The following is a 12,029-nucleotide window of genomic DNA, read 5'->3' on the forward strand; positions in this document are numbered from 1 at the left end:
TATTATTATTATCATCATCATCATAATTAGTAGTGGCAAAAGCGGCAAGCTCGGGTGACGTTCTTAGCTGGCTGGCCGACCCCGTTTTGCTCACGTAGGGCTTACTATAGGAAGGGTAGCGACAATTACTATACTAACACTGTTCTATGATCATGATTAGCAATTCTGCCTGGCGTTCTAACACCTTCGCTCATGCCGGTGTTCCCTGTCGTCAATTTAGTCGGAGCATGCAATTTGAACGTGACGCCGATTCCGCTACCCGCGTTCTCTAGGGATCACCGTCTGAATTCCTTTTACAATGCACATGTTACAAGCGGCCTATTTCACTGGGCGCCTGTGTGATTCATAGGGCTCGGAGCGCTGATCCTGGTGGAAGTGGAGCGCGTCGCCGGTTGTGGACATGTGCATCACATTGAAACACAGGGCGAGAAAACTTACGAAAAGAGGAAAGTTTGGCAAGCTCTGCAGCGACAAGAAAAGATAACAGGGGGCAGGAATGGAATCGTGCGGCTTAGGGGGCAAAGTGGAGAAGAAAGAAGTCTCCGGATGGAAGTGCCGAACGCGCACTTGGAAGCTGGAGTGCGGGATAGTCATTACTAGCATTAGTAGGCACGTACACCCGATTAGGCGCATATGGACGTGTACCGTGAAACGAGCTAGGTGGTTTCAGTACATGCGAACGAGTAGACGTAAACGTAATTGCTAGAAAGGGCATGATAATAACTTGGCCATCATAGAGACGTACCGACGATTCGGACAGAGGTGATATAGTGCGTTAAGTGCACGAGTCTGCCGAGTGAAGTGACGAATGCTGTTCATCCGGGATCACCTTTCTAAAAAAATATCCGATAACAGCCTCAGCAAAATACGTTCATCACCAATGACTATGACTCAGTTGGTCATCGCAATGCCCAAATGGCGGGCATTCTAAGGGGTAGCTAATGTTGATAAATAATGAATTCTATTTGTTAATAGCACTATTGCCATGCAGCGTCTAAGCTACGGGCTTTCGATTTGAAGTGTCTAGCTTTTGTGATGCATAACCCGTTGGGAAAAAGATATTCTAATCAGCAATGTATTGTTATACGTTCGGTAGTTTGGAAGTTGTAAGTTCGGTATACGGATTCTCATCAATCAAGACCAAGACTAAATATTCATCATAATAGTTGTTATGTAATGAGTTTCATATTTTCATAAAGACATATAAGGTCAATATAAGAAGAACGGTACACTAAATCAGGATATAGTAAGTTCAGCGTGTCTTCTATTGCAGATGTGGAAACCCTACAAAACAGCGGAACTACCGCGGGGAACAACCAGCGACGATTAAATCACTTTGTACGTCACTACGAACCCGTTGTCTACGATGATAAAGACCTACATGCGCGCCATGAACGAGTTCGCAGAAGCGCGGACGATCCTTCAAACACAAATAAGCCATCCGTTCTACATCTACGCTTTCGATCGCATAATAGGTATATGTGCCATACAACTTGTCGGAAAGTTGTAAAGTCTGTAAACTCGTTTCCCGTTCTACTTCAAATCCCTATGAAACTTTATTTGCCAGAAATTTTTTCTTCTAAATGTATTTATGCGAATGAAAAAAAAAAGTATAGGATTTGTGGTGCTATAGCCATTTTTTATTGAGATCAACTGTTCAAATAGTCTTTTAATGTATGCTTATATTAAGAGTTTGGTAGGATTTTTATTAGGTTCTACCCGGAAAAAAACTGTCGCATCGCATCGCACATTTCAAGTAAGGTTATTCGTTTAATTTTCGTTCACTTATAGTAGTTCCGTGCGGAACATTTAACAGATTTCAGTAGATTCTCTTGGGGGTTGTTTTTTGGTTTGCGCGCTAATTAAAGCGTGAGGCATAATCAGTAACAATTGTCGTTGGGCTCCTCCTCGGAGAAATGTTTATTATTGGAAAAGTTTACGAATTTAAATTCTGCTTATCAGGTTCACTCCCTAGACCGTACCGGGTTAAGTTGCATAAGTTTCCGTTATAAGCAGATTTCCTTCGAAAGATTCATGAACGAACATTTTGTTAGATCAGCTGATGTCCCAGCCTCTCTCTCTTTGGTGCTATCAAACTTAAGCTGAAACTTTAAAAGAATTAGATTCGTAGCCAGTACACTTATAGGGATGTGCACATCTCATTCGCTAATTGATTCTATTTTAATTACCATGTCCTATATCACGCAAAGGCAAGCCTTGAGCTAATTAGGACGGTAGCAGCGATCTATTATTAGACACTGGTCGCCATGAAGGCTTTTTAACACTTGGATAGATTTTATTTCACTCAGATTTTAAGCAAGCCTAAATCTACCTAAGTCCTAGATTAGTTTGCTCATTTTGCCTCTGAGTATTTTTCAGTAGGATCTGAAAGTCATTCGTTGTAAACTGTACGCTACCAAGCATGTACCATCTATATATATGGATATATATATATATATATATATATATATATATATATATAGGTAGTTTCTGTCAAGTAAGTTTGATTGAAAAATGTGACTTCTAGTGCCACCAGCATGTTGGTCTGAATGTCGCAATAGGATGTTATTTCGTATTGAAGTTTTTAAACGAAACGAACTAATGTACGCAATGGTAAACAACCAGAACGGGTCATCTCCATGAAGATTTCAACTGAAGAACTCTATGAAAATAACATGCTTGAATGTTATAGTAATTAAAACTCAACTGAAAAATTACTAAAGTGTCGTTTTTATTTGCGTACGATGTCCTAATTTGTTTTTATAGAGTATTCCACCTCCGTCTGAAGCGAGACACGAGCGTCTTCTCAGACGGTCTGCAGGTAGAAGATCACGAAGGCCGCCGGCTGCAGGTGGATACAGATCACCTCTATTCAGGCGAGATTGTAGGAGAACGGGATAGCCACGTGTTTGGAAGCATTCACGATGGCATCTTTCAGGTAAACCGGAAAGTTTATAGCAAAATAGCGAATCGATAAAAAAATACTATTTCGTGGTCAGAAAAAAAGAATATCGAATGGTTTCTCTATTAGAGATTCTTAAGAATTGCCCGAATCGGCATCTTATCCCTTTCCACTACACGTATCGTACTTACTTTGCTCATAAACCTAAGGAGAAATCCTTGGCTGTAGTTTAGGCGTCCTACGAACATGCTCGGCCGATAGGTAGGACAGAACAGTGCATGGAAAAATGTGTCGTTCGAAATAACAAAATTTCTTACCACAAAGCTTTATCTACGGCTCCATAGTTGTAGATTAATGAGTCTCATTTTAAAGTAGCTGCTATTCTGAACGTTTCAGGGACGAATTGAGTCTACACAGGACAAAGAGCATTATTATGTGGAGCGGGCTAGTTACCATCGGCGACCAGGAAGCTTGGCGCTTGATGGGCGTATCAATGGTCACGAGAAAATGGCGCACACACGAGCCACTGAGGGCTCTGAAACTGCTGACAATAGCGACCAGATCGAGCTGGGCCCCCACTATCATTCGATCATGTATGCAGGTTCTAACGTCGAAATCCTTGGCCACCAGGAAGGACAAGGCAGTAAGTAGGCTGCATATATAACAAATGCAAGAGGAAAACGTAAAGTATTACTGTCATTTACAAAGCTGAGAGAAGAATTGTCGATATCGAGCAATCAAAAGCAAAATTTCAGAGCGTAATTATGGTTTGCTCTACATATTATAGAATGATTCTGACATTCGGGTTACTCGATAACAATGCGTCATTTAGCTTAGTTTCATCCTTCGTGGTACGCTTAGATGGCTGTAGGTTTCGGTTTAGAAGCGACAGTCATCATAACTAGTGTGAGACACAGATGTGTGCGCCAAATGCAGGGCCTACTTAAAGCAAATACAGAGGCAGAATGCAAGTCGTCGAAAGGTCCCTCCAGATGAGCAGTGCAGTAAAGGCTGCTACTGAATGGAGTGTGAAAGTTCTAGAGGGGGTCGGTGGGACCTAGTATGTCTATAGGTAATGCTGCTGTTTCTGCTGGGGGTACACTAGGATGATCAGGGAGTTGACAGAGGAGAATGTAATCGAAGGATTGGAACATTCGGGGACGCATGAACAGCAACGAGATAAAGGTACCTCCTCTTTTCCTCTTTCCCCCTCCGTCTTTGTGTATCGGGTGGGATGAAGCTGCAGAAACTAGACGAGAGCCGGTAAGTGGTTTATGGTGGATGGAGCAGTTCGCTTTCCGCTGAGGGTAGGTCCAAAATCTGAGGTCGGGACTACGATTCAAAGTGCCAGTCGGAATATGTTTGACCCTTGCGTAGTTTACCAGAGAGACCGCTTGATTTTTCTGGGTTATGCAAAATACGCTGGAAAGCACTACAAGATAGTTCAGGAATCATTCTTTAGAGTGGACTCGAATAGATTTGGTTTGAGGTGTGTACGAATTATTAGTAGTTTGTAATGTATTAAATTCTCAATTGAGTATACCATAGGTAACTAGAAAAAGCATAACATGATTATCCCTGGTGGGGATACTGGCGTATCATTAAACAAGTAGCCTTAATGAATAATTATCCGAACTTAATATGGGCCTCTTTAACACTTTGTCCACATCTATAGCAATATATTGAGATAAAGAACATACATTTTACTAGCTATGTGATGGTATCGGAAGATATTGTCGCATTGATTAGTACGCTAAAGCATGAGGAGAACTAAAATTTAAATATAAGTTACATGTGCCATATAGTAGTGCGATTCGACAAGTAGCGTTATCTAACACATATCCAGCTTGTCTACTAAATCTGCTGTATTTATTATTGCGATGAAAAAATTAGATCAACACAGTTATCGGATTGTTGCGCTACTTGTTATAGCAGCTAACGCGTCATCAAACGACGCTGATGCTTTTGATGTTCCAGGTTGTGGAGCAACGGACGACGCGACCCGCAAATGGATGGAGCGAGTGGCCAATTCAGCCGTGGAAAGTATGCAGAGCACCACTCGACTCGAGCACGAGAAAGAAACTACAAAGGAACAGCCAAAGGACACAAAATACGGCCACGCACAAGACAAAAGCCAGCGACGCAAGCGTCACGAGCCGCAACTGGAGCGTCGAGAGCACTTTGAGGAGATGAAAATCGAAGACGATGAAGATTTCTCACGAACGATTTGGCAAGAAGAGAAATGGAAAATTCGACGGTCGGCTGCACGTACGAGTCATGGAGGCTTAACACAACACGCGCACTTGTATTCCGATAACCCTTTAAAATATAATCGGGCACCACATTCAACACTTGCCAGCAATGCCAATCGAAGGGTAAACATTTCTAATTATTACTCTCAGTTAATTGTTGTTGTACAGATACATCACAACAATTAATAGGAGCAATTTTTCAGTCATTTTCGGAATAATTTTATTCGTTATGCAGATTATCTCAAATCAAACATTTCCATTTACCCCTTTTTCAGATGAGCATTGTGTAAGGAAAAGGAAACCTGGTAATAATGGCCTTTACGAATCTTTATACGCCTTAAACGTTTTTAAAGATCCAGAAATCCGAGATTACTCCTTATACTATTGAATAATGCTGATTGTAACGATTGTCGTAATTACGTTTGGTTATCCTACTCAAGCCATTCAGGGGTCTGTTACTTATTACATCGTTGTTACAGCCTTCATAAATGATAATAAGTCCATAATTGTTTTGGCACACAGGTATGTAACCTCTTTGTTCAAACGGACACCTTTTTGTGGGAACATATTATTTCGACTGGGAAAGATAATGCAAAAGCTCGAGAAGAAATTTCGTCCCTGATCGCGCAACATGTCGAGGCGGCGTCCCGAATCTACAAGAACACTGATTTCAACGGTATTAAGGACATTAAATTTGCAGTCCAACGTATCCGCATAAATGACACCTCAGCCTGTCAAGGGCCAAGCCGATTTACCAACCCATTTTGCGCGGCTAACCTCGACGCGAGTAATTTCCTCAATCTCAACTCACTTGCTAATCACGACGACTTCTGCCTTGCCTATGTTTGGACCTTTCGGGATTTTCAACACGGCACGTTGGGCCTGGCCTGGGTGGCGTCCGTCAACGGCGCTTCGGGTGGTATCTGTGAAAAATACAAGACTTACTCGGAAAATAACAACGGCCGTAGCGAGAATGTCCGACGCTCACTCAACACTGGAATAATAACGTTTCTCAATCACAATGCCAAAATCCCGCTAAAGGTATCAGAAATCACGTTTGCTCATGAGATAGGCCACAACTTTGGCTCGCCACACGATTTCCCGCCACGCTGTGTGCCTGGTGGTAACAATGGCAACTATATCATGTACGCGTCGGCGACGCAAGGTCATCAACCAAACAATCAGAAGTTCTCCGACTGTTCAATTGCAAATATTTCAAACGTACTGCACGCGATTTTCAAGGGCGAACAAAAAGAGAACTGCTTCCAGGAATATCAGGGTCCATTCTGCGGCAATAAGATTGTCGAACTAAACGAGGAGTGTGATTGTGGCTACGATGAACGTGAATGCGACGAATCGTGTTGTTTTGCTCGAGACAACAGTGAACGTCAAAAAGGTTGCACCCGAAGATCGTTTGCGCACTGTTCACCGAGTGAAGGACCGTGTTGTAACCTTCGGTGTGAGTTTGAGACGTCAGGCAAACCATGCAGGCTGGAGACAGATTGTACGGAAGTCTCGTATTGTCGGGGTAGTGCGCCGCACTGTCCTGCCCCCGTACATAAGCCTAATAAGACTGAGTGTAACAATGGCACCCAGGTCTGCTGGAACGGAGAGTGCTCGGGCAGTATTTGCAACAAGTATGGTTTGGAAGAATGTTTTCTCACCGAGGACAAGACTCCTGATCCTGACAAACTGTGCGAAGTTGCCTGCCAACAGTGGAATAAGCCCGAGACTTGCCGAAGCACGTTTGAGATCGAGGCGATGCGACACATTAGTGGTATTAAACGACGACCGGGATCTCCATGTAACAACTTTCATGGTTACTGTGACGTATTCCAAAAGTGCCGTAACGTTGACGCCGAGGGCCCGCTCGCACGACTTAAGCGGCTGTTGTTCAATAAACAAAGTTTACACTCGGTTCGTCAATGGGTTACTCTCAACTGGTGGGCTGTTCTTCTCATGATGGTCTCACTCATCATCACCATGGCGTGCTTTATTCGCTGTTGTGCTGTGCACACGCCAAGCTCTAATCCACGTATGCCGCCAGCTCTTCGAATAACGGATACGTTACGAAGACCAGGTGACACGTTTAAGAGGCGGGTAAGTGAATTCATTCCACGTGTCAGATACTAAATGAAGCTATCTCATTTCAATCACGCTTATATGAACAAATGTATAGAAACACATAATATCATAAATATTCCGGTTATCAAAAATAACAACCTGCTACATAAATACGCCGCGGATAGGTGAAGTATGTATTCTGACAGATGTGTGTATTTTGTTCTGGTTTTGCTTGTCGCAGAAACGCTACGTGCCGCCCGTTGAACAGAATGGACCTCCACCCCCATACCCCGGCGTTGGGGGAGCGGTGGTGGCTCCATCCGCGCCGCCAGGGCCGTCCCAAGGGCCGTCGATGGCAGCAACGCCAGCTGCTACCTCCGGACCTTCGCACGGCTACGGCCAGGGACGGGGCCATTACAACCGCTCACAGCAAGGTGGTCACCCCCCGGGTGGTCAAAGAGGCCCCCAAAGCGGAAAGGCTGGCAAGAAGAATAGCAAAGGCAGCATAGAGATGCAATCACAGCAACAACAACAGCTGTCGCATCACGTCAATAACGCGACTAGGAATCAAAGGGTGCGTTCGTAAAGAAAATGTCTTCCGTTGTGGATCTATCTAGCGTGCTTGACCAACTGAAAATTTCGATTATTAAATGATGCAATCAGTATTTTACTTATTGATACTGTGACATCCTATAGTATATTACTATCATGCGTAGTTTATTTCGCAACACCAACTCAACAGGTAAGTTTCTGAGAACAGCTAAATATACATGCCATCGTTCAGTAAGTGCGTGAATTCAGTTAGTAATTTTAATTTCTATCTCGGAAATTGGTTGGCTTTATTTTACTTGTATTTGTAACATTCCGAAAAAAGATAAACCATTTCTGCTACAGACTGCCACGCAGCTTCCTGGATCACAGGCAACTAGGCATATGTTAAAGGCCTAACAGTTGATTTGTATATTTCAGGTATGACAGGACGCTCACCACTGCGAAGCGACAGCGACGAGCCACAAACCACGTCTTCTAACAGGAATATCGCATTCTGACAGCTCTCAAGGCCCAATAGGCCGTGCCCCCCAGCAGCTTGCAAATGGCCACCTCTCCTCTGGCCTTTCCAACGGTTCCTTGGGATTCGAGGGCCACCAGATGCAGCAGGGCTTGCAAGGTCTGCAATGCCAAGGCCCGCTGGTTGTAAGTCTTCCGCCGTCCATCAGTCAATGTGGGCCAAACGCCAAGGAGCGACCACCACGAAGTATTCCTGTGGTTAAGGTTGCTCAACCTGTCAGACAGAGTTGGACACAGGCGCGCGGCTCCAAAAAAGATCATCATCATCACCAGCAGCAGCAGCAGCATCAACAGCTCACTAATGGCATTAGCAATAGCAAGGGCAATAATCACGCTCCACATGAAGAACGAGTCCAGTTACAGGCAGCTTCGGCACAACAGCCAACTCATTCGCACGGTGTGACCACACAAACACCGAGTACTGGCATTGTACAGAGAGTGAATCCTCTACACGTACATGTAGGCAACCCTCCACCAGGTGAGGAAACCCAGAGTGAGATTTTCTGGGACTTCTGATCAAGGCCAGCACTGATACAGCTTACAGGTCAACATCGTAGGGTGCAGCGAAGGTCAAAACCAGGATATTGGCCAGCAAAGTCTGCTGAGAGTTAATTGCAGCAGCTGCTTGTTGATGTTTGTCTGTAGAGCCTTGTTGGAGATCCGTTAGCAACTAGAGAATATGAAAGAAAACATTGGGCAGGCACGGTTTGTGCAGCGTCGACAGATTCGCAGTAGTGGCCAGAATGGATTTGCGTGTCCCTAGTTCAAGGCATGGCATTAGGCAAAACTAGTAATAGGGTAGTGTTCATATGTGATGGTCAGGGGTAAGCCGTTGTTGTAATGGACAACAAAAGTGTTGTTGGTTACAAAGGGACGCCAATATAAAAGTCGAAGTGGCTATGAGCGCGTTAGATTTAGAAGTGCTTTAAGTAGATGGGCAACAACCCTTCGCCCTACGGCGAAATCCCAGCGGCCAAGTCTGATCCAAGTGTACATCCATATGTATATATTTATATAAATATAATCTAAGTCTAGATATATGAAAAAGCAAAACAACGTACTCTGTAAGTGCCAGAGGATATGTTTGATAATGATTCAGTCAATCGATCGCAGAGAAAGATTCGCCATATTCGATCGATGAATGAGACCGACAGGGCTTGTACAGCCGGCGCGTGGTCAATGCGCGATCTCGACCTCTCATTGTTGGCCATAAGCAACGGCATATGGGTAATCTAAACGCAAGCTGACTTAGTATATATATATATATACTGACTGTATTCCGATGTAAGATATCGTCCGATGAAAATTATCGGATGTACATAGTAGACAGTATAAATAAAACACAGTATCACGACTATATTGATGATGATCATGTATGAAACAAACGAATTTGTTAGAATCACACAACGTATTATAATAATATCACTATTGCGAGTGCGATAAATCAAGCAAACGGCGACAAAAAGGTAAATTATACAGTTAATTTTGCGTCTTTGATGGCAACAGCCAAATATGAATGCTAATGATGCACAAAAAGCAACAGCAGCTGCAACAGAAATGCAGTCGAGTATCAAAAAAAAGGTCAACGACATCGATGACCACAGAAGCCCCATCACAATATGGCAAAGCTGACGCTAACGAGGATTATTACGGTGCGAAAATTATTGGGTATTGTTAACTCATAATAATCGATAAAATCATTTTAGACCGACTGATTGATCGACTGGTAATATCTACTGACTGCTAGGAAAGGAACCGACGGCGTCGGCTGACGCTGTCTTATTGCAAAAAAAAAGGAAGAAAAAGAGGTGTGAATGGAAGGCTGTCACATCGTTTGTCCACTAATGACTCATTTATTGGTTATATTGGTACAGTCTTCATGATCGAAGACATGGAATGAAAGAGGAGTTAACAAGTTGTTGCAGACGTCGTTAAAATGGTGCTGACGACCTTCCATCATCAGTCACTATCGGTTCGTTGATGTGGTGCTTTGGAGGTCGATAGGACACTTCCTTTTCGACGGTTGCTAATGTTTGGTCGTCGACGCTTCTGTCGATATTCTGACGACGGTCCTAAATACGTCGTTAAACGACGAAGCTTTTACAAATTTAACCGAATAATTGGAAGACAAAGAGGCACAAAAGAGTTAACAGAAAAACATCATATCGCTGTGTCCGTCTTGTACACGTCGTAAAAGAGCAGACGTTTCCGTAAATATTTACAAGACGAAAGATCCTTTCACTGTCAAACTATTGTGAATCAGGTTATTCGATCCAAGCTATTGTGAATCAGACTATTCGATCGCGTTGCTAACAGCGGGTCAAGGAGCTTGCAGTAGTTTGTAATGTATGTATTATTAACAGAAACATTGCCGTAGGAATGTAACGAGTACTATGTAACATAAAATGAATAATAAAAAAATAAATAGACAGTAAGCAATGTGTTACGAAGGCCAGGGAAAGAATATGCTAAATCGAAAAAGGATTTAGCAAAAGGGAACTGAAGTCGTCGAAGTGACATGAAGAAACTGAAGTGGTCAAGAAGCGTTGCTTCTGAGAGCAGGTATGCGTGATCTAAAAGTTAGAACGTTAAGTAAAAATAAATACAGTCGTGTTAGGTGTAACGAATTTTCTACCGTCATAAAAGTCGTTTAAAATGCGACAAAAGTCACAAGTGGGTAATATGAGTAGGGTAATTCTTTGGGAAAAGACTTGGAGAATAAAGACAAGGGAAGTGATAGAAACAAACGAACTACAAAGGTGAAGCTTGCTGCACACCTAAATGTGTTTAATAAAAAAAAAACCAACTACTTATGTCTTGTATAAAAAACGTTCTCTTGCATAACTATGACTTAGGTATATTACACAGCTATAATATCCTCATAATAGTTTGGGCCTTAGGACAAACAATCAGAAACGCATCAGTAATATAGTGTACCGAGCGTCCTTAACTAAGGAAAATGACATCTTCCAACAAATAGATTCTGATTTTCTATTCACAGCTTAGCCTAAGAAAATCATACAAATAGTGGAACTGATTGTCTATTATTCAGATTAGAAGTTTCTACTAGAGCTCGACTACATAACGGTCTCCTGTTAGGTAACGAACTATGAGAAATACATTATAGATATAGAGATACTAAATAGGCTGCAGCGTATATATATATATATATATATAGATAGAGCGAGAAAGAAAAATAAAGCAAATCTGAGCTATTACAAAGAGAAGCGAAAACGACAGTCCAACTGCTTCTCATTAGTTATCTAGATATTTTAGGTCATTGTACGTCTATAAAGTAATGACAACATTTACTAAATTAGCCTTATCTTATCGTCGCCTTTTCTGAAATAAGAGAATTAGGGCTAGGCCATTGGCCGTAGAGTGCCAAGACGTTGGCTAACGACTAGGACTTTCATACTTCTGCGTCCGTGCTAACAGTAATGACGACGTTTTACTATCGCACTTACTAGTACCGGCACAAATACTCGACAACACAAATATTCGGGTCACGACTCGTCCTGCTAAAGCAGTAGCAATCGAAGAAGCTACGACTCTTGTTACGGGCCGTACAGGGCAGGGCAAAAAACTATCACAAAAAGGGTATGACCTAAGTCATTGCAGCATATGACACAACAGATCACTTGAAAGATGCTGTGGGGTGAAGTGTAGTTTTCAGCGACGGCGCGCTGCGGTCCTTCAAAAAATTCGGTGTAACTGAAGGATATGTTATGAAACGAGATGGC

At 42.7% G+C, this 12,029-nt stretch overlaps 1 protein-coding gene across 2 annotated transcripts in view; it reads left to right on the forward strand.

The window, feature by feature from the left end:
- kuz (zinc-dependent metalloprotease kuz) overlaps positions 1-10,721 on the forward strand; it is a 33,891-nt gene extending 23,170 nt beyond the window's left edge. Inside the window, exons 1-8 of one of the 2 annotated variants that reach the window (XM_086982088.1) lie at positions 162-934; positions 1,274-1,475; positions 2,767-2,938; positions 3,299-3,545; positions 4,880-5,277; positions 5,677-7,254; positions 7,460-7,792; positions 8,188-10,721. In XM_086982088.1, the coding sequence (XP_086838214.1) occupies positions 916-934; positions 1,274-1,475; positions 2,767-2,938; positions 3,299-3,545; positions 4,880-5,277; positions 5,677-7,254; positions 7,460-7,792; positions 8,188-8,193 (2,955 nt within the window). In that variant the 5' untranslated portion in view covers positions 162-915 and the 3' untranslated portion in view covers positions 8,194-10,721. Of the gene's footprint in view, positions 1-161; positions 935-1,273; positions 1,476-2,766; positions 2,939-3,298; positions 3,546-4,879; positions 5,278-5,676; positions 7,255-7,459; positions 7,793-8,187 lie in introns of those variants that run through there. The other variant, XM_022794150.2, reaches the window with a different exon arrangement.
- Positions 10,722-12,029: the final 1,308 nt, after the last annotated feature.

Source organism: Varroa destructor, unplaced genomic scaffold (genome assembly GCF_002443255.2).
Source record: "Varroa destructor unplaced genomic scaffold, Vdes_3.0 BEIS01000002.1, whole genome shotgun sequence".
Taxonomy (NCBI): Eukaryota; Metazoa; Arthropoda; class Arachnida; order Mesostigmata; family Varroidae; genus Varroa; species Varroa destructor.